The sequence below is a fragment of the Lutra lutra genome, chromosome 1 (assembly GCF_902655055.1).
Source record: "Lutra lutra chromosome 1, mLutLut1.2, whole genome shotgun sequence".
Taxonomy (NCBI): Eukaryota; Metazoa; Chordata; class Mammalia; order Carnivora; family Mustelidae; genus Lutra; species Lutra lutra.
Genome location: NC_062278.1, coordinates 204,970,415 through 204,993,094, shown reverse-complemented (window position 1 = coordinate 204,993,094; position 22,680 = coordinate 204,970,415). Strand labels below are relative to the sequence as shown.

At 40.8% G+C, this 22,680-nt stretch overlaps 1 protein-coding gene across 5 annotated transcripts in view; it reads right to left on the bottom strand.

The window, feature by feature from the left end:
• The window catches only part of QRICH1 (glutamine rich 1), a 49,246-nt gene that overhangs the window by 19,707 nt on the left and 6,859 nt on the right, over window positions 1–22,680 (bottom strand). For all 5 annotated transcript variants that reach the window (XM_047694368.1, XM_047694365.1, XM_047694358.1 and 2 more), the window contains one exon: window positions 16,998–17,327. In XM_047694368.1, coding sequence (XP_047550324.1) covers window positions 16,998–17,306 — 309 coding nt within the window. In that variant the 5' untranslated portion in view covers window positions 17,307–17,327. The remainder of the gene's footprint in view (window positions 1–16,997; window positions 17,328–22,680) is intronic.

Genomic DNA, 22,680 nt, shown 5'->3' with positions numbered 1-22,680 from the left:
ATAAGTACATTTCACAGTTGTGCAATTCTCAACCCAGGATCAAAACTACTCCCACCACAGCCTAGTGAAAAACACAGTAGAGACAAAACTTATGAAATCCCTTTTGGAGGGATCTCCTTACATTGCTACTGAAATGCAGCATTAAAGAATGCTTAACTAAGATACTTTTGTTTTAAAAAAGAAGCCAATAAAACCACCCCCCACAAGATTCCTGGTAATTTAATCTAAGGAAGGTTACTATAGCCTGAACCACACATTTCTGATGATAACGCAACTCATTTCTTGTTGCTGTTACCTCAGCATACAGAGCAGCATGAAAGGATGCCATGTATAGTCTGTAAATTGAAAAAAAGATTTTTTTCCTCCAGACACACACATCTAACACTAGTCTAGGAAGGTAAAAAGAAGGCAGATGAGAGATTATATCTTTTCCCTTTTTTTTTTTTTTTAAAGATTTTATTTATTTGACAGAGACACAGCGAGAGAGGGAACACAAGCAGAGGGAGTGGGAGAGGAGAAGCAGGCTTCCCACCGAGCAGGGAGCCTGATGCAGGGCTCGAGCCCAGGACGCTGGGATCATGACCGGAGCTGAAGACACACTTAACAACTGAGCCCCCAGATGCTCCCTGACTCTTTTGATTTCAGCTTGGGTCATGATCTTGGGGTCATGTGATCAAGTCCCCTATCGGGCTCCACCCTCAGAGGGGAGCCTGCTTGGGATTCTCTCCTTCTGTCCCAATCCCTGCTCATGTGTGCATTCTCTCTAAAAGAAATCAACCGCCCCACCCCCCAAAAAACAGGGACACGTGGGTGCTGCAGTTGGTGAAGCGTCTAACTCTTGGTTTCAGCTCAGGTTATGATCTTAAGAGTCACGAGACTGAGCCCTGGGTTGGCTCTGTGCTCAGCAGGGAGTCAACTTGATATTCTGTCTCCGTCTGCCCCTCTCACTTGTGCTCTCTCCAAAATAAATGTAAAAAAAAAAAAAACAAAAACAAAAACCACTGAATTGTATACTTTAAATGGGTGAATCACACGAGAATTAGATCTCAATAAAGCCATCACCAATTAAAAAGATAAGCAAGGAGTTTATGTAAAGAGAATATGCCTGAAGTTAGACTTGAATTGCTGCTGTACTTTTCTAGCTGAGAGTCCCCAAGTTTCAGTTTCCTCAGGTATAATAAAAAGGGGGAGGAACACCTGGGTGGCTCAGTCAGTTAAGTGTCTGCCTTTGGCTCAGGTCATGATCCTTGGGTACTGGGATTGAGCCCCTGAAGCCCCTCATCAGGCTTCCTGCTCAGTGGGGAGCCTGCTTCTCCCTCTGCTTGCTGCTCTCCTGCTTGTGCTGTCAAAAAAAAAAAAAAAAAAAAAAAAAAAAAAAAAAAAAATCTTTAAAAAATAAAAAGGGGGAGAACACTTAACTCCCTACAGAGTTGTTATGAGCATAAATTAAGTAGGTACTCAATACCTAGGTTTCCTTCATTATAAGCAGTATTTCTTTATACCAATGAATCTCAAAATACAGTTTCCAGGCCAACAGCATCATCCAGGCCAACATCACCCAGGCACTTGTTAGAAACACTAGTTCACAGGTCCCATCTCAGAACTACTGAATCAGAAACTCTGGGGAACAGGCCAACAATCTATCTTAACAAGTCTTCCAGGTGACTAATGCATGCTCAAGTTTAGAACCAGTGCTTTACATAAGGTCGTAAAGGAAACTTATGAAACCAGTTACTACAGAACAGTTGTTTTCAAGCTTTTTGGTCTCAAAAAATTATTGAGGATTCCCAATAGCCTTTTTTTTTTCTTTTTAACATGGGTATAGTTACTGATATTTACCACACTAGAAATTAAAACCTGGGTATCACACAAACCAGTCACATTAACATAAATAACAGCTCAAAGGCCTGTCTAGTTTTACTGTCCTTCACTTTACTGTGCTCACCACACGATGTTTTTTGTTTTTGTTCTTTAGAGGCTTAATTGCTACCCCCCCCATCCCGTATCAGAAGAGAAGTATAACTGTATTTCTGGGCTCTTGACCACATAATATGTACGGCACTACTACTTTCTTCTTGAGCATTCTGACTTTATATTTCAACCTGGGAAGACTGCTTTCTGGCTCTTCTGTACAGCTATGACACTGTAATTAAATCTCAATTCTGAGCTGGTTTTGTTTTCTTTATTCTCATGAATTTTTTTTCCCAGATTCCTTACTCCACTGAGTACATTACCAATTAAGTTTTTTTAGAAGGTATGTCTAACTGTGATCCATGGAGCAGCATATTCAGCATCAACCTGGAAATTTATTAGAAATGAAAATTTTCGAGGCACCCGGGTGGCTCAGTTGGTTAAGCATCTGCCTTCCGCTCAGGTCATGATCTCGGAGTCCTGGGATCAAGCCCATCACTGGACTCCAAGATCAGCAGGGAGTATGCTTCTCCCTCTGTCCCTCCCTCTGCTTTCTCTCTCATGCACTCTTTCAAATAAATAAAATCCTTTTTTTTTTTTTGAAGATTTTATTTGTTTACTTGACAGAGAGAGAGAGCAGCAGAGGGAAAGCAGGAAGCAGATTCCCTGCTGAGCAGGGAGCCCTATGCAGGACTCAATCCCAGGACCCCAGGATCATGACCTAAGCCGAAGGCAGACACTTAGTGAACTGAGCCACCCAGGTGCCCCAATAAATAAAAATCTAAAAAAAAAAAAAAAATATTCTCTGGAAATGAAAACATTATGTCAATGAAACATCTATACCCCATGTTCACAGCATTATTTATAACAAGACAGGAAAATGGTTGAGTGTTTGCCAACGGATGAAGAAATTCTGACCTCTGTGAAACACAGATGGACATTGAGGGCTTTATGCTAGTAAGTCAGAGAAAAATACTACATGATTTCACATATATGGAATCTAAAAAAAGAAATTCATAGATAAAGAGATCAATTTTTGATTACTAAAAGTGGGCACAGGGAGGAGGAAGAACGGGATGAATGTGGTCAAAAGGTATTAACTCAGAGCTGTAAGATACAGAAGTGCTAGGGAGATAATGTACAACAGGATGACTATAGCTAATATGGCTGCATGGTATAGAGAAAAGTTAGGAGAGTAAATCCTAAGAGCTTGCATCACGAAGGGAAAAACTTCCTTTTTCTTTACCTTTTTTATCTATACGAGGTGACAGAAGTTAACCAAACTTTTATTGTGGTAATCATTTCATGATATGTAAGCCAAATCATTAAGGTGTATACCTTAAACTTATACATGCTATATGATCTTGATAAAATTGGGGGAAAATGCGAACATTTAGAAGTGACCCCAGTCCTACCTACACTAAATCAGAATTCAAGGCATAGGGTGAGGGAAGCAGCCATTCTCTCCTTTCTTAAGATTTATTTGACCGAGAGCAAGGGTCTTCGGGAGAGTGCACATAGGAGCATGAGTTGGGGGAGGGGCAGAGACTCTCAAGCAGACTCCCCACTGAGCATGGAGCCAGGATGAGCCACCCAGGTGCCCCAGCCATTTTTCATTTTAAGAAACTCTCCAGGTGAAGGGCATCTGGGTGGCTAGGATGGTTAAGCAGATGACTCCTAGTTTCTGCTCAGGTCATGATATCGGCGGGGCGGGGGGAGTGACAGAGATGACCTGTGTTGGGCTCTGTGCTCGCAGAGTGTGCTTCAGGACTCTCTCTCCTTCTGCCCTCCATGAGACTCTCTCTTTCTAAAATATCTTAAAACAAAACCTGTCCAGGTGATTCTACTCACCTGGATAACCACTAGTCTAGAAGTTTTATTGGCCCTGACTTGTCAACATTCTTAATTAGTTTGCAGATGGAAAATCTTTTCCTTTTTCCTCAGTGTCATTCATAACCTAAGTAATTCAAAGCTCAACACATTAGGATTAAGTATTCCAACTAAGGAACAATGAGAAACCATGAAGTAACACATGTACTACCGATACTAGGAATCTTTTCTTCCAATCACTGAAACTCAAACAAAAACCAAAAAAAAAAAAAAAAACAAAACACCAAAACCAAAAAACATATCTAGTACCACTTCTTGGATTTTTTTTTTCTTCTGGCTAAAGTGTAAAATAAAATCAATATTTCATTTAAAGGAGAAAAGGGGCACCTGGGGGCACAGTCAAGTCAGTTAAGTGGCTGACTCTAAGTGTCAGGCCAGGTCATGATCTCAGGGTCATGAGATCAAGCCCCACGTGATATTCTGCTCAGTGCAGAGTTGGCTTGAGACTCTCATTCCCTCAGCGCCCCCCCTCAAGAATGAATAAACAAATCTTTAAATAAATAAATAAGAAAATAAACTGAACGTGTGGGGTCAATTTCCAAATTCTGCCTCATAAACAATTTTTTTTTTTTAAGATTTTATTTATTTATTTGACAGACAGAAATCAGAGGCAGAGAGAGAGGAAGGGAAGCAGGCTCCCTGCCAAGCAGAGAGCCCGATGCGGGGCTCGATCCCAGAACCCTGGGATCATGACCTGAGCCAAAGGCAGAGGCTTTAACGCACTGAGCCACCCAGGGGCCCCTCATAAACAACTTTTAAAATTACTTTATTTCCACAGGATAGAGTAAACAATTCTTCCCTCACATTCCTCTGAAGTTGTGCTGGTCCAATATCCTCTACATGTAGTTGGCCATTACCTGTAATGTTCAAACTATAGCGTGCTACAAGTTCAAAACATTACCAGATTTCAAGGATTTGTACCAAAAAAGGGGAAAATAGTTTTTAATATTATACTGATTACAGGTTGAAGTATTGGATTAGATTAAATAAAATGTGATTTAAAAAATCAATTTCACCTTTCTTTTGTCCCCTTTAAAAAACAGTACTAGGAAACTCATGTAGCTCACATTGCATTTCATGTTCTGAATCTCACTGAGGAGGGATGGTTGAGGACAGTGCTCAACGTGGTAGAAAAACACCCCACTAGGTAAGGAATCACACACACAGGAACCTACCTGCACCTTTTAACAACTAGTCTAGCAAAAATTTAGGGACCCTGGTAGAATTCCTATTCAACTAACACTCTTCTGAAAATGGTAAAGTCTCTACTCACGTATTAAACATTTACCAAACTCTTATACGAATGAACTTAGAAATACGGTAAGGGAAGAGATTTAAATTTGAGTAAAAGGCTGGACATGAAGGGCCAGGAAAAGGAGCAATACGTGGTTCACCAATCCAAAGTGATGATCAGGATCCAATCAGCCCACAATGTGCCAGTGAGGGAGTAGCTGACTGCAGTCCCATTTTTGGCTGCACACCCATGTTTGCAGAATACATCATAAAATGAGCGCTGCCTCTCTAAGGCAGAAGCCAGACTCATTCTCCGAACCTCTCCTGCAGCTAGTGCGGGCATGTGACCAAAGCTTCCCAAATTAGACACACTGCATGAAATTTGGACTCAGAAGGGAGCAACATGAGGCAGCAAGAATCACAACCTCCATTTTCTGGTGAGAGTGGAGGAATATGGCAGAAATGGAGCAAGATGGCATAGATCCCAATGAGACTGTGGTAGAGCAAGGACCTGTGCCCAGGGGTGTGGCAGAAAGTATCTGCCAGAGCAGGCCAGCAATGTGACCTGAGTCCTGTGCCTGGCTACAGTTTCCAAGACCATTCTCCAGCCCTCCCACAAATTCCTTGAGCTAACTACTATCCTTTAGTCATTTTTTTTCTGAGTAAAAAAGGTGGATGAGGGGGAATGTCTAATATTTGTAACTAAAAATCAATACCCAGATGGATACAGAAAATATGACACCAAGCTAAAAACCTTAAAATAGCATTTACTCTGGGAGAGGAGGATGTTCAGGGAAGTTACTAGAGATCTGAATTGCATCTGTTAAGTTTATGTACTGAAAGAAAAAAAAGAATGGAGCGCCTGAGTAGCTCAGTTGGTTAAGCATCTGACTCTTGATCTTAGTTCAGGTCTTGATTTCATGGTCTTGAGTTTAAGCCCCATGTTGGGCTCCATACTGGGTGTGGAGCATAACTACTTAAAAAAAAAGAAAAAAAGGAAAAGAAAAAAAAAAAGGATAAAAATGGCACTACCAACAGTGTGGGAATAAATGTTTGGGTACTTTTTAAATATGTGAAAAGCAACTGAGGCCCAAGGTAGGAATGGCACTAATGAGAAGAGGAAGAAGAAAACAACAGCAGCTATTATTTATTTATTAAAGGATTACTATGTGCCAGGGAATGTGTTTAGGACTTAATATTTTATATAACCCTCAAAGTAACTGCAACATAAATTCTTTTATTTTCATGATGTAGATAAGGAAATGGACTCTGTGGTTAAATCACTTGCTTAAGATGACGTATCTAAAGTTGCAGAGGCAGACCAGAATCCTGTTTGTCCCGGAGCCAAGTCTGGCTTTTGATTAACTCTTTGTCATTCTCGGTAATTCCACACTATGATGAGGGGTTATGAACCATCCAACACGGAGGGGACGTATAACAGCAAGAAAAAGAGGAAGAGGGACAAGAGGTGAAATGACAAATGAAGAGTTGCAAAAGGAGCAAGTGATGTGAGGTCCCCTTCCCCAAAGTACCCTTCACTTAGTGCAGCCAGACTGACCAACCAGCCCTGTGTGAAGCCCCAGTTCCTGCCCTGTAAAAGGGCAGAGGAACAAGCAATTTCATGGATGCGAAATGAAACCCAAACCCTGGGATTCACTATCAGAAGGCCTTCTTTCAGGGCACCTGGGTGGCTCAGTGGGTTAAGCCTCTGCCTTTGGCTCGGGTCATGATCTCAGGGTCCTGGGATCCAGCCCGGTGTCGGGCTCTCTGCTCGGGAGGGAGCCTGCTTCCTTCTTTCGCTCTGCCTCCCTCTCTGCCTACTTGTGATCTCTCTCTCTCTCTCTCTCTGTGTCAAATAAATAAATAAAATCTTTAAAAAAAAAAAAAGAAAGAAAGAAAGAAAAAAGAAGGCCTTCTTTCTAGCACATGCATCTAACTCACTGTGGATGCTTTAGGAAGCACCCAACTCAAGAGGGTTCTTACAAGAGAAGTTCCAAATGAATCCCCTTTATCCAGCTCAGGCTAACTGACCAGGAACAGAAAACCTGGACCTTTCCTAGTACTATACACACTATCAAGGCATTTATATGACAGCTTTTGTTTTTGTCCTTAGAAGTTGCCTCCTTATCTTACCTAGATGAATGATACTGTGGTATAATAAAAAAATATGTATTTTATTCTCTCTGGCTCCTGGCCAGAGCTCCTAAAACCTTTACAATTTTTTAAGTGATAATAAAAATGCTAGATCCATCTTGTGTTCTACTGACACAACTCTTGGTGGGCTCCTCGATGGAGGCTGGTCACCGGAAAGACCAAGCCATGATGAGAAGCTTGATATTTTCAGCCCCACACTCCATTCTCTGGAGAAGAAAGAAGGGCTAGAAATTGAGATACTAATGGATTGTACCAATGGGATGTAGCCTCCATAAAAATCCCAGAAGTATGGGGTTCAGGGAACTGATTTGTTGGTAAACATGCCAGGAATGTAGTGCACCCCAATTCCATATGGACAGAGGCTCCTATATATCTTTATCTGGCTATTCATTTGTATCTTCTATCATATCATTTATTACATAATATACCAGCAAATGTGTTTCCCTGAGTTCTGTGAGTTGTTCAAACAAATTATGAAACCTAAGGAGGGGTAGTAAGAACCCCAACTGATAGCTAGTCAATCAGAAGTACAGATGATATCCTAGGACTTGATTGGTATATGAGCTTGAGGGCAATCTTGTAGGACGGATCCCTTAACCTGTGGGACCTGACACTAACTCCAAGTAGACAGTATCAACTGAATTGTAGGACAGCTAGCTGATGTTAGAGAATTGGTCAATGTGGGGAAAAAACCCCACACATTTGGTGGCCTGAAGTGTGACTGTGTTAGTAGTAGAGAGTAAAGCAACACAGTGCAGCTTATTCAGATGGCTACTTCTGTGATTAACCTTTAACATGTACCTTTGTCTCCCACCAATTCACTAAAACTGTTCTAAGGGTGTAATTACTGTGTCAAAACCAACAATGTCTGTGCTGCTTCTAGGCTGGACGGATGAGGAAGTCTGACAGAGGAAACTCTCTAAGGTGGTTAACACATGGTTTTTAAAAAGCAATCTAATTTTGCCATAATTTAAAGAAAAAGCAATTTAGAAAACAGCCTAGGTTCTCAAGACAGTATATTGTTCTGAAATTTTAAATAACATTAATACAAACATAATTTTTAATTCTTATTAAAAGGGTTAGATTGAGGGGTGCTTGGGTGGCTCAGCTGGTTAAGCAACTGCCTTCAGCTCAGGTCATGGTCCTGGAGTCCCAGGATTGAGTCTGGCATCAGGCTTCCTGCTCAGCAAGGAGTCTGCTTCTCCCTCTACCCACAAACCCCCCCACGCGCTCTCTTATTCTCTTTCAAATAAATAAAATCTTAAGAAAAAAAGGGGGGGGTTAGGTTGAGACACTGAGACACAATACAGCTGACTCTTTAACAACTTGGCTTGAACTGCATGGGTCCACTTATATGCAGGTTTTTTCTGATAGATGCAGCAGAGTACTGAATATGTATTTTCTTGGGGTACCTAGGTAGCTCAGTTGGTTAAATGTCCAACTCGGGTCATGATCTCATGGGTCATGACACTGAGCCCGGCCCTACATCAGGCTCTGTGGACTCTGCTTGAGATTCTCTGCCTCTGCCCCCCTCACCCTCACATGCACATGCATACTCTCTTTCAAATAAAATCTTTAAAAAAGGAAAATGTATTTTTTTCTTCCTTATGATTTAATATTTTCTTTCGTCTAGATTATGAGAACACAGTATATAATACATGTAACATACAAAGTATTTGTTAATTGACTGCTAATGTTGTCAGTAAGACTTCCAGTCAACAGTAGACCATTAAGTTTTTGGGGAGTCAAAAATTACACGAAGAGGGACGATGGTGGCTTAGTCGGTTAAGTGGCTGCCCTTAGCTCAGGTCATGATCCCAGGGTCCTGGAATCAAGTCCTGCATCAGGCTCCCTGCTGAACAGGGAGCCTGCTTCTCCCTTTGCCTGCAGCAAACCCTGCTTGTGCACTCTCTCTCTCTGACAAATAAATAAAAATCTTTTAAAAAATTACATGAAGATTTGCAACTCTGCAGGGAGCCAACACCCCTAACTCCACATTGTTCAAGAGTCAACTATACCATGGGGCAAAGAGTCTTTTAACCATGTGAATTGAGGGGCGCCTGGGTGGCTCAGTGGGTTAAGCCTCTGCCTTCGGCTCGGGTCATGATCTCAGGGTTCTGGGATCGAGTCCCACAACGGGCTCTCTGCTCGGCAGGGAGCCTGCTTCCTCCTCTCTCTCTCTGCTTGCCTCTCTGCCTACTTGTGATCTCTCTCTGTCAAATAAATAAAATCTTTAAAACAAACAAACAAACAAACAAACAAACATGTGAATTGAGAAGGCAGGTCTGTTTACATGTATATGACAGTACGTACATATGTCACCCCTCTAGCCTCATCCAGTCATTCAATGCACTCTAGTTAGCCCCACCTTTTTGCCCTTTTTTTTTTTTTTTAAAGATTTTATTTATTTATTTGACAGAGAGATCACAAGCAGGCAGAGAGGCAGGCAGAGAGAGAGGAGGAAGCAGGCTCCCCGCCAAGCAGAGAGCCCGATGTGGGGCTCGATCCCAGGACTCTGAGATCATGACCCGAGCCGAAGGCAGTGGCTTAACCCACTGAGCCACCCAGGCGCCCCTTTTTGCCCTTTTTTTAAAGTACACTCCACACCCAGTGTGAAGCCCAACATGGGGCTTGAACTCATGACCCTGAGTTCAAGACCTGAGCTGAAATCAAGAGTCAGGCATTTAACTAACTGAGCTACCTAGGCGCCCCAGTCTTTCTAACATTTTTTAAAAATAAACAGGCTCTCACTGCAGGGCTTTCTGATGTGGAACGCTCTTTCCTCAGATAACCACCAAGGTTCATCTGCCAACACTTTGGTCTTAACTCAATGTTAAGAGCACACTGGGGCTTATCCTGATCCCCCCACCTGCTTTTGTTTCACTCCTCTGCATTCATCACTATATGGTAAGATTTTTCTTATGTAACCATCTCTCTCCTTCCAGGTATAATGTTATACTCCACAAATCAGGGAGTTTTCGGTCTAGCATCTAGAGCAAAGGGGTTTATCCATAGAGACATAAGATGTCTGGGAAAGGGAAGAAAAGATTAAGAATCATTGTCCTGGGACGTCTGGGTGGCTCAATCGTTAAGCGTCTGCCTTTACCTCAGGTGAAGATCCCAGGGTTCTGGGATCAAGCCCTGCATCAGGCTCCCTGCTCAGTGGGCGGCCTGCTTCTCCCTCTCCCACTTCCTGCTTGGATTCCCTCTCTCGTGGCCTCTCTCTTTCTCAAATAAATAAAATCTTAAAACAAAAACACTGCCCTATACCTACAAGTTCAAAGCAAAATATTCCCAAACAGCACTTTTCTTTCATTGCAAAATTAGTTTGTTGTTTTTTTTTTAAGATTTATTTATTTTTAGAGAAAGAGCACATGAGCTTAGCACATACTAACCAGGGAGCCCAATGCACAGCTTGATCCCACAAACCAGAGACAACAACCTGAGCCGAAACCAAGAGTCAGATGCTCACCTGGCTGAGTCATTCAGGCGCCCCTTGTGTTTACTTAAAAATTCAAGCCCACTCAATATCATCAAAACCATCTATGGAAAACCCACAGCAAATATCATTCTCAATGGAGAAAAACAGCTTTTCCGCTAAGGTCTAGAACATGGCAGGGATGTCCGTTATCACCACTGCTATTCAACACAGTACTAGAAGTCCTAACCTCAGCCATCAGACAACAAAAAGAAATTAAGGCATCCACACTGGCAAAGAAGTCAAACTATCACTCTCTGCAGATGATATGATACTTTATGTGGAAAACCCAAAAGACTCAACTCCAAATCTGCTAGAACTTGTACAGAAATTCAGTAAAGTGTCAGGATATAAAATCAATGCACAGAAATCAGTTGCATTTCTATACACCAACAAGATGGAAGAAAGAGAAATTAAGGAGTCGATCCCATTTACAATTGCACCCAAAACCATGACACCTAGGAGTAAACCTAACCAAAGAGGAAAAGAATCTGTACTCAGAAAACTATAAAGTACACATGAAAGAAATTGAGTAAGAAACAAAGAAATGAAAAAACATTCCATGGTCATGGATTGGAAGAACAAATATTGTTAAAATGTTTATGCTACCTAAAGCAATCTATACATTTAATGCAATCACTATCAAAATACCATCAATTTTTTTCAAAGAAATGGAACAAATAATCCTAAAATTTATATGGAACCAGAAAAGACCTCAAATAGCTAGAGGAATGTTGAAAAAGAAAGCCAAAGTTGGTGGCATCACAATTCTAGACTTCAAGCTCTATTACAAATCTGTCATCATCAAGACAGTATGGTACTGGCACAAAAACAGACACATAGATCAATGGAACAGAACAGAAAGCCCAGAAATAGACCCTCAACTCTATGGTCAACTAATCTTCGACAAAGCAGGAAAGAATGTCCAATGGAAAAAAGACAGTCTCTTCAACAAATGGTGTTGGGAAAATGGGACAGTCACATGCAGAAGAATGAAACTGGACCATTTCCTTACACCACACACAAAAATAGACCCAAAATGGATGAAGGACCTCAATGTGAGAAAGGAATCCATCAAAATCCTTGAGGAGAACACAGGCAGCAACCTCTTCCACCTTCGCTGCAGCAACTTCTTCCTAGAAACATCACCAAAGGCAAGGGAAGCAAGGGCAAAAATGAACTACTGGGACTTCATCAAGATCAAAAGCTTTTGCACAACAAAGGAAACCGTCAACAAAACCAAAAGACAACTGACAGAATGAGAGAAGATATTTGCAAATGACACATCAGATAAAGGGCTAGTATCCAAAATCTATGAAGAACTTACCAAACTCAATACCCAAAGAACAAATAATCCAATCAAGAAATGGGCAGAGGACATGAACAGACATTTCTGCAAAGAAGACATCCAGATGGCCAACAGACACATGTGAAAGTGCTCTACGTCACTCGGCATCAGGGAAATACAAAAAATAAAAATCAAAACCACAATGAGATACCACCTCACACCAGTCAGAATGGCTAAAATTAAGTCAGGAAACGACAGATGATGGTGAGGATGCGGAGAAAGGGGACCCTCCTACACTGTTGGTGGGAATGCAAGCTGGAGTGACCACTCTGGAAAGCAGCACGGAGGTTCCTCAAAAAGTTGAAAGTAGAGCTACCCTATGACCCAGCAATCACACTACTGGGTATTTACCCTAAAAACACAAATGTAGTGATCCCAAGGGGCACGTGTACCCAAATGTTTATTTATAGCAGCAATAACCACAATAGCCAAACTATGGAAAGAACCTAGATGTCCATCAACAGATGAATGGATAAAGAAGATGTGGTCCATATATACAATGGAATACTATGCAGTCATCAAAAGAAATGAAATCTTGCCATTTGCAATGACATGGATGGAACTAGAGGGTATCATGCTGAGCAAAGTAAGTCAATCAGAGAAAAGACAATTATTATATGATCTCCCTGATATGTAGAATTTGAGAGGCAATGTGGGGGATTTGCTGGGTAGGGAAGGAAAAAATGAAATAAGATGGGATTGGGAGGGAGACATACCATAAGAGACTCTTAATCTCACAAAACAAACTGAGGATTACTGGGGCTGGGGAGGTAGGGAGAGGGTGGTTGGGTTATGGACATTGGGGAGGAGGGTATGTGTTATGGTGAGTGCTGGGAAGTATATAAACCTAGCAATTCACAGACCTATACCCCTGGGGCTAATAATACATTATATGTTAATAAAAATTTTTTAAAAAGATAAATTTAAAAAAAATTCAAGCCCAGCATGGAGCCCAGTTAAAAATAAATAAACAAATAGGGACGCCTGGGTGGCTCAGTTGGTTAAGCAGCTGCCTTTGGCTCAGGTCATGGTCCCGGCGTCCTGAGATCGAGTCCCACATCGGGCTCCTTGCTTGGCGGGGAGCCTGCTTCTCCCTCTGCCTCTGCCTGCCACTCTGTCTGCCTGTGCTCGCTCTAGCTCCTCTCTCTCTGACAAATAAATAAATAAAATCTTTTTAAAAATAAATAAATAAATAAATAAACAAATAAAAATTGAGCTCTTCTCCTTAGCACCCCACTCCCAAGCCCAATTACTGTTTTGAACTTTATTACTATTGTTCAAGAACTACTGCATTTTGCATGTTAAAAAAGTGATATTAAACTGGTTTTGAGGGGCGCCTGGGTGGCTCAGTGGGTTGAGCCGCTGCCTTCGGCTCGGGTCGTGATCTCAGGGTCCTGGGATCGAGCCCCGCATCGGGCTCTCTGCATAGCGGGGAGCCTGCTTCCCTCTCTCTCTGTCTCTGCCTGCCTCTCTGTCTACTTGTGATCTCTCTCTGTCAAATAAATAAATAAATCTTTAAAAAAAATAAAATAAAAAATAAACTGGTTTTGACCCTCAGCAATCTGCTATACATCCTACTTGTCAAAACATATAGATCTACCTCGTTCTTCTGGCTACATAGGACAATACGCTACAATTGTACCAGTGCCATTATTTGCCATTTCCCTTACTGAGCAACTTGTTTCTAGTGTTACTACTATAATGAGTGCAGCAGTGAATATCCCCATATACATATATACCTGTGAACACAAATGCAAGGTCAAAGGTATGCACAACTTAAGCATTTGATAAGTATTGCCAAAACCACTTCCAAGAAATTACACTAATTTTTTTTTTGCATTGTTGAAAAAAAGATTTATTCATTTGAGAGAAAGAGTGAGCAATGGAGAGAGCAAAAGCAGCAGAGGGAGAGGGAGAAGCAGCCTCCCCCCTGAGCAGGGAGCCAGACGCAGGGCTCAATTCCAGGACCCTAGGATCATGATCTACGCCTAAGGCAGACGCTTAACTGACTGAGTTACACTAATTTATCCTCTCCATACCCTTGCTGTCCTGGATAAAATCTTTATAAATGTTTTCCTATCTAATAAATGAAATATATTTCACTTTCAAAATTTATACCTCCATAATTACCAGTAGTATGAAACATCTTCTGATATGCATATGATCACATGTATTTCTTCTTTCACAAACTACTATATCCTTTGTTCATTTTTTTACTAGGTTATTTTTTCTACTTTCTCGGAGTTCTTCGTGTATCAGCAGCACTATGCAGAAGCACAGGCTCCAGTCAGAGCAGCTTGGGTGCAAACAGTATCTGCTAATACAGGACTTACCTCCCCTATGCCTCATGCGCTATTTTTAATTTAAAAAATTATCCTTTTAAACTAAGTATAGACAGACCAATAAAGGAGACCAAGAAACCAACATGTGTGTATAGTAACTCCGGGTTTTTTTCTTTTAAATGGGCACGGAGCTGGGTGTTCAAGCTGAGCTTGAACTCACAACCCCGAGATCAAGATCTGACCTGAAATCAAGAGTTGGACACTTAACCAACTCAGCCACCCAGGCACCCCTGCATAGTAATTTTATAACTGCAAGGCATATATTTGAGTCTGATGTCACTCAGAAAAAATTTTTTTTTCAAAATCTTATATAAAGTTGTATTTTCAGTCATATTTTTATTAATACTGTCTAGCTTGTGATTTTGGTAACTTTAGATTAACAGTATCAATTTTTTAAGTAACAATATCAATTTAATCTTTATTTAAATTAAATCTACAAAGACAACTTTTAGAAATATTTTAGAAAATTTTAGAAAAATTAAATCCCTCTGGCGTAAGCCAGTTATTAATGAAAATAGATTTGCCATAAGAGTTTTTTGCTTTGGGTGCCTGGGTGGCTCAGTCAGTTAAGTGACTGCCTTCGGCTCAGGTCATGATCCTAGAGTCCTGGGATCGAGTCCAACATTGGGCTCCCTGCTTGACAGGGAGTCTGCTTCTCCTGCTGACCTCCCTCCTCTCTTGCTCTCTCTCTCTCATTCTCTCTCTCTCTCAAATAATAAATAAAAATCTTTTTAAAAAAAAGTTTTTTAATTTTTTAAGATTTTTATTTATTTGACAGACCGATCACAAGTAGGCAGAGAGGCAGGCAGAGAGAGAGGAGGGTAAGCAGGCTCCTTGCTGAGCAGAAGGCCGGATGTGGGGGCTCGATCCCAGGACCCTGAGATCATGATCCGAACTGAAGGCAGAGGCTTAACCCACTGAACCACCCGGGCGCCCCTTTGTTTTTATTTTTAAGGGAGAGAGCGCTCAAGTGGTGAGAGCAGCAGAGGGACAGAAAGAGATCTTAAGCAAGCTCCATGCTCAGTGCTTGTATCTCATGGATTTATTATTATATTTTCGTTCCTTCTTTTAGCTACAGGGGTTTTAAGGAAAGATGATGTCGTCAACAGGTGACCTCAATTCGCCATCTTAAACATAAAGTCTTAGACAACATTTAGACTCAAGTCCCAAGCAATTTTTTTCCCTTTTATTTTTTTAAAGTGAGCTCTACACCCAGCATGGGCTTGAACTCAAGACCCCAAGATCAAGAGTCACATCGCATGCTCTACAGACTAGTCAGACGCCCATACCCCAAACCATTTTAACCTTATGAAAAATGAAGTCCACGGTGTAAGTAACAGCAGAATAATTTCTTGAACCAAAAAATCAGTCTACCTTTCCTATATACCTCCTTCCTTACAAAGAGTGGAAAAAACAGGGGTGCCTGGGTGGCTTAGTCGTTAAGAGTCTGCTTTCAGCTCAGGTCATGATCCCAGCGTTCTGGGATCAAACCCCGCACCCAACTCCTTGCTCAGCAGGAGGCCAGTGGCTCCCTCTCCCTCTGCCTGCAGCTCCCCCTGCTTGTGCACACTCTCTCTCTGTTGAATAAATAAATAAAATCTTAAAATACAAGAAAAACCCAAAAAACCAGAAAAACAAAACAAAACCCAAAACGAAAAAACAATACTGCATTTCTCCACGTGCCAGATGTTTTCTTGTTTATCTCATTCAGTATCACTAAATAGTATTATCCCTATTTAACAGATGAAAAATCTAGGGCTAAAAAGATTTAAATCATGTCAACAAATAGGAGGTCAAGCCAGATTTAAACCCAGGAATGCAACTCCAGGACCCAGATCCTTCCAATATACCTGCCTGCATTCCTAAGGAGCAAAGAGGCCACAGTCTTTCTATCTCATCAAACATACCTCTCTACAGTCCTTGCCCCTCCATCAAGTTCTACCCTTTCCAATTCTCTTGGTGTAAAAAACATTGAGGACAAAATGAAATAGAATCACAATAGACAGGGGCAAGAAAGCAGCATTTGTAAATGGAGCATACTGTTAGCCTCAGATGAGGAAGCCCTAAAGAGGCACTTTTACCTTCTCAGCAAATGTATGAAGTTTCTTCTCTTTCTGTAAGCTCATTACAATTAGCATTATTTCCTGAGGATTACAAATAGTAAATGCAGACCTAGAAATCTACAAGGGACCTAAGTCAGGGAACAATAAAACTAAATGAAGATCACTAAAATATATTATATCCTTTTAAAACAACTTCCAAATGTCACGCTTTAAATAATGAGGTAAGATGAACCCCTCCTCTGCTCTTGATCTGTTCAGGGTGACACAGAAAAAAGAGAACCTTCTGTAATACACAGCTATATCACATCCAAAGCCAGTCCCAGAAGACCACTAATTCCCATACTGTTCAATTCTCCAAAGCAAATGGCAAGTATTTGCAATCTTTTAGTTTATGATAGTTGCAAATACTTTTAGTCTATACTAGCTATGAAAGCCTTTGTGTTAAATGTGTTTTAAAAAACCGTACTCCCCTTAGTAAAAATAACCTTGGACATTTGTGATGTGATGTTCCTACTAACCAAAACCGGATGGCAAATAAAATCTATTAAACAGGATGCACCTCAACATCTCCCTTTTACCTGAACCTGCTGTGGTTGTTGAACCTGAATCTGCTGTTCTTGTTGGGTTTGTGGCTGAACACTGGTGGTGACTGGACAGGCAAGTTCAAGCAAAGACCCAGCCACTTCGGTGCTGTCTGTGTAAATGCAGTTCCCACCCTGTTGGTACACCATGGTAGTGGTAGCTGTCTGCTGGAACTCCTGAAGGGCTTCCGGCCCTTTAGAGGCTAGTGAGTCCAGAAATTCCTTCATCCTGTGTTGCGGGACAGACCGCGCCTTCACTCGGATGTACTCTTCAAAGGAAATGGTGTTTTCCAGGGAATTATTCATATTGCAGAGTCCTTAGGGTTCCTAGAAATAAAATAAATGGTCAGAAGTCAAAATTATGCTCTTGTTTTCATATTCTGAAATGCAGAGCAATCATGCTTGCATCAGCGTGGAATATTCAGGGTAGCTGTGTACATCTAGAATCCAAAATAGAGTTATTATACCACCTTGTTCTTTTTTTAGTTAACAGCATCTAGAAATTGTTTCCATAAACATTTCTTAAATCAAACTATCACAGTGAAAACAAAAATCAAAGGCATGCGTCGCAGTACTGAATCAAACAGGCTGAAAACACACTCTCCACCCCGCTCTAGGCCAATGCCATCTTCTCTGCAGAGCCAAGCACTGGACAACAAAAGTCACATGCAAAATTACTCTGTGACCATCACAGAGAGGACAACCAAGGAAGTTAGGAGCAGGGATTCCTACTGACATTTTCAATTTCTGCAGCCAACGATGTCCTAGAGTGAAGAATACATATACCATCTAGCTGTAGCAAGACCCTAGAGAAAGGGAGTATATACTTATATTTCATCTGACACCAGAAACACCAAAAATCCATTTGCCGTATATTGCTCACATTCTTTTACAGCACAGCTTACTGGTCAAAAGCACGGATTTTGGAGCCAGCCTGCCAGGGTCCAAATCCCAGCTTGATCTCTCCTTAGCTCTGAAACCCTGGACAAGTTATTTAACCTTAGTTTGTATATAAAATGGGGACAAACAGTATCTACCATACAGAATTAACATAAAGATTAAACACACTTCACAAGTAAAGTCCTTGGAAGAAAATCCAACATAGATAGCACCATATAAGTACTAGCTGGTATTATTAAAATTAGCTAGGGGAGGGAACTGAATAGCGCTTTAAATTACTAGGTCACTACTAAGATTCAGAGATCAATTTGTCACATTCTTCATTGGGGTATTTACCCTAAGAATGAATCTGCAGGGGTAGATAGTAATTTTCAATTACCTGGGGGACAACCATGCAATCGATCTATGGACTGCTGAGGGCCTTACCACTGCTACTTTCATACTGTTCCCTCCTCTCTGGATCAGAATCACCTCCAGAACAAAAGCAGCAGCAGGACAGAAGGGTCACACTGACGATGTCAACCTTTTTGCCAAAAAGGGCTCTCTGTCAATTGCAAATGAAAAAGTGATTTGTTTCCCTGGGCCATCAAGGAAAGGCTAGAAGGGCATCAAGGCTAAAAATGCCAGCCTCTTTCACTGCCCAGGTGTTCTGCCTTATGTTACAGATAAAAGGCATATGGGTAATCATCTCATCTCTTTCACTTGACTCTAAACTCCTGGCAGACAAGACTGTGTCCCAATACTCTCTGGCTGACACACAGTAGGTACATATATGTATACATATACATGTATGTTGCATTTGCAATTGAATGTAGAAAGGAAGGATTATGGCTCTTTGTCCCTGTAACATCTCTAACTTACAACCATAAATGTTACCCTTTTTCTTGGTAAATAGTTAGTATATATCTTGGGAAAAGAACCTATGTATCTGGGACAAGTGTTAGACCAAAGAAAACATGTAATTCTTAACTGCTACTAAGTTATTAACACTGGCAACATTTCTGTGGGACACTAAATATACTACACGAATTATATTTGGGTGCTTTCAAAGAGAAGAGACCCAACAGTAATTCTTTTAATGATGCATATATTCTAAATATACTTTTCCATAAATAAAGAACAACACACACACACATGAACAACACATATACCTTGCCCTGCCTAAAGTTAAATCCTAGGCCACTACTCTCCGGAGAGACTCTATTTCTCAGGAAACTCCAAGCACAATAAAGTGCAGAGAACAGCAAGTGCAGGTCAGGTGAGGGCAAGGTTAAAGCCTTTGCTGACAGCCTCTAATCTGAAATTTAACTCGTTTATCCCTTTCTCACTTCTCTTCTGACAATCTCCCTTGCTCAGTTCTCTCTTCTCTCTGCTACAGCTGCATTCAGATATCTTCTCTCAGAGTTGAAAATTAGGAGGTCTTTCGAAGTCTATGAGACTTCAAAATTCAGCTCTCAGTGATGTCATGGCACAAATGAGAAGACCACCACAAAGGACAAGCACCTCATCCTTTTCTTACCTATTCAGAGAAGGACATTCCAGTGTAGGTGACCCACAAACACTCACCACACTGGTACAGAATGTGTCAAACCTCCCCTCTGATAAGAGCATCATGACCGGAATTTCCTTCTGAAGAAGGCAGCTCTCATAATATAGACCCAAGAACATTACAAAATTCCCAGCATGTGACTCTAAATACCTAATCACACTTACCCTTCTAGCTCAAAAAGGGACAAAGGAGAGATATATGAACAGAAATTAACTGTTTCTATGCTATGCTGTTACGTATTTCAGTAGTCTACCTCCATCATAAAAGAATGGCAGAGGTCAACTGAAACTTACATTTCTCCAAATTTATTTTCTTCAACAATTAGCTGCATTCCCATAAAATAGTGAGAGACTGCTTGAATTCTGAAGACTGTCTGTATTGGAGTCATAGCTACTATGTCAAAGCAATTTTTTTTTTTTAAAAGATTTTATGTATTTATTTGACAGAGATCACAAGGAGGCTGAGAGGCAGGCAGACAGGAGTGGGGGGAAGCAGGCTCCCCTCAATCCCAGGACTCGATCCCAGGACTTATATCATGACCTGAGCCAAAGGCAGAGGCTTAACCCACTGAGCCACCCAGGCACCCCCCAAAGCAATTTTTTAAAAAGTATGAAGAACCATGTAGCAAAACCTTTTTTTGTCTCAAATCTGGGGGAAAATAAATACAAACGAACATAAATACCCCCAAAAGTTGTAAGTTTACAGAATCAGAAAACCTTCATACAAGCATTGTTTGGTAAAGGCAGGTCCTAAATCTTCCTAGTGACTTATTTCCCTTCATTCCAAATTCCAGTAATCAGGAGGCTTAAGACTCATATGAAGTCTGATATTAAATATAAAGGAGAACTGCACCAAATTCTTTTTCTAGAAACAAGTTTTCAGGGTAGAGTTACATCTAGTTTTCTGGTTTGTTTTGCTGGTTTGGGGGGAAGTAAAAGTAACACATTTATTTTTTAAGAAAAAATATTCAAATAGTACAGAAAAATAATTTATTCACATATAGCTGTTATACATTCTCAACAGCACTTAATATTAATGTCTGATTTTTCATTAACAGAGCACGGTAGGTGCCATATTCAGGGTTTAAACTTACTTTTCTTTGATGACTAATGAAGTTGAATACATTTTTTTTTTAAGATTTTATTTATTTATTTGACAGAGAGAGACACAGTGAGAGAAGGAACACAAGCAGGGGGAAGTGGGAAGTGGGAGAGGGAGAAGCAGGCTTCCTGCTGAGCAAGGAGCTCAAAGCAGGACTGGATACCAGGATTCCAGGATCATGACCTGAGCTGAAGGTAGCCCCTTAAGGACTGAGCCACCCTGGCATCCGAAGTTGTGTCTATTGATAATTTTGAAATCCTGTTTTTTAAAATGTCATTCTAAGTCTTTTACCAATTTATAAAGTTTTCTGCATTTTGCTACTTGATTTGTAAAAGTTCTCTGTGTATCTTATAAAAGGACACTATATCAAATATATGTGCATTCATCTGTCTTTTATTTTTTTTATTTTTTTTTTTTAAGATTTTATTTATTTATTTGACAGAGAGAGATCACAAGCAGGCAGAGAGGCAGGCAGAGAGACAGGAGGAAGCAGGCTCCCTGCTGAGCAGAGAGCCCGATGCGGGACTCGATCCCAGGACTCCGAGATCATGACCTGAGCCGAAGGCAGCGGCTTAACCCACTGAGCCACCCAGGCGCCCTCATCTGTCTTTTAATGTGTCATTTAATGCAAAGCAACTGTTTTTTTAATTGTATGTATTTAACGGTTACAATCTGTAAGTTGATATAACTATGCATTAAGAAATGATCACCACAATCAAGCTAACAAACATGTTAACTGCCTTAAAAAAAAAAACAAAACACCCACAAAATAATATGTAAGTATGCTTTCTTGATCTACCAATTTTAAACACTGATCTGTCCTTCAGGAAAGGTAAGTTTAGGGCATTTAAATTATCTTCCTCTCACTAACCCCTGCCAATCACATTTTTATTTTTTCCATGATCAGTTTCATAGCTTTAAATCTGTATTTGTAGGCTTATTAATTTCAGAGTATCTTCAGACTTTGCACTATATAAGATAGGGAAATTAAAGTCTTGTGTCCTCTATTTTTGACAAGCATTTAGTGAAGGGAGTATAATTCTAATAAATCAATAGCTTACTTTTAGAATACAGCATTTCATACCGAATTAAACTTAGGACATTATTTTTTTTTAAATCAAGGTTCCAAAGATCATAACCATTCTGCTCCAAGCAAATCCTGTATTTCTAGAATACCATGTTAAGATAAATCACTACAAGAAACCCTACTCCGACTATAAATTTATTCCAAAAAAGCAAAAATAAGATGGATATTCAGTTCTCAGAAAGAATGGAATAAGGAGTACCTGGGTGGTTCAGTCAGTTAAGTGTTCAACTTTTTTTTTTTTTTAAGATTTCACCCATTTATTTGACAGAGATCACAAGTAGGCAGAGAGGCAGGCAAAGAGAGAGGGCAAGCAGGCTCCCCGCCAGGTGTGGAGAGTCTGATGCTGGGCTCGATCCTAGGACCCTGAGCCCAAGAAGACACTTAACCCACTTAGCCACCCAGGCGCTCCAAGTGTCCAACTCTTGATCTCAGCTCAGGTCATGATCTCAGGGTCGTGAGTTCAGCCTGGTGTTGGACCCCACACTGGGCATGGAGCCCACTCAATAAATTAATTAAATTAAAATTAAAAAAGAAAGAATGGAATAAAAGCTTGGAAATGCATCTGCGATAAAGTCTCAAAGTTCATTCAAGATTTCATTAAAATAAAACAAAACAGGGGCCCCTGGGTGGCTCAGTGGGTTAAAGCCTCTGCCTTAGGCTCAGGTCATGGTCTCGGGGTCCTGGGATCGAGCCCCGCATCAGGTTCTCTGCGGGGAGCCTGCTTCCCTCTCTCTCTGCCTGCCTCTCTGCCTACTTGTGATCTCTCTCTGTCAAATAAATAAATAAAATCTTTAAAAAAAATAAAATAAAATAAAACAAAACAGGGGCACCTGGATGGCTCAGTCATTAAGCGTCTGCCTTCAGCTCAGGTCATGATCCCAGTCTCCTGGGACTGAGCCCCGAATGGGACTCCCTGCTCAATGGGGAGCCTTCTTCTCCCTCTCCAGCTCCCCCACGCCTGTGTTCCCTCTCTAGGTATCTCTGTCATAAATAAATAAAACCTTTAAAAAACAAAACAAAACACCAATAGCCTGAAGTAGGAA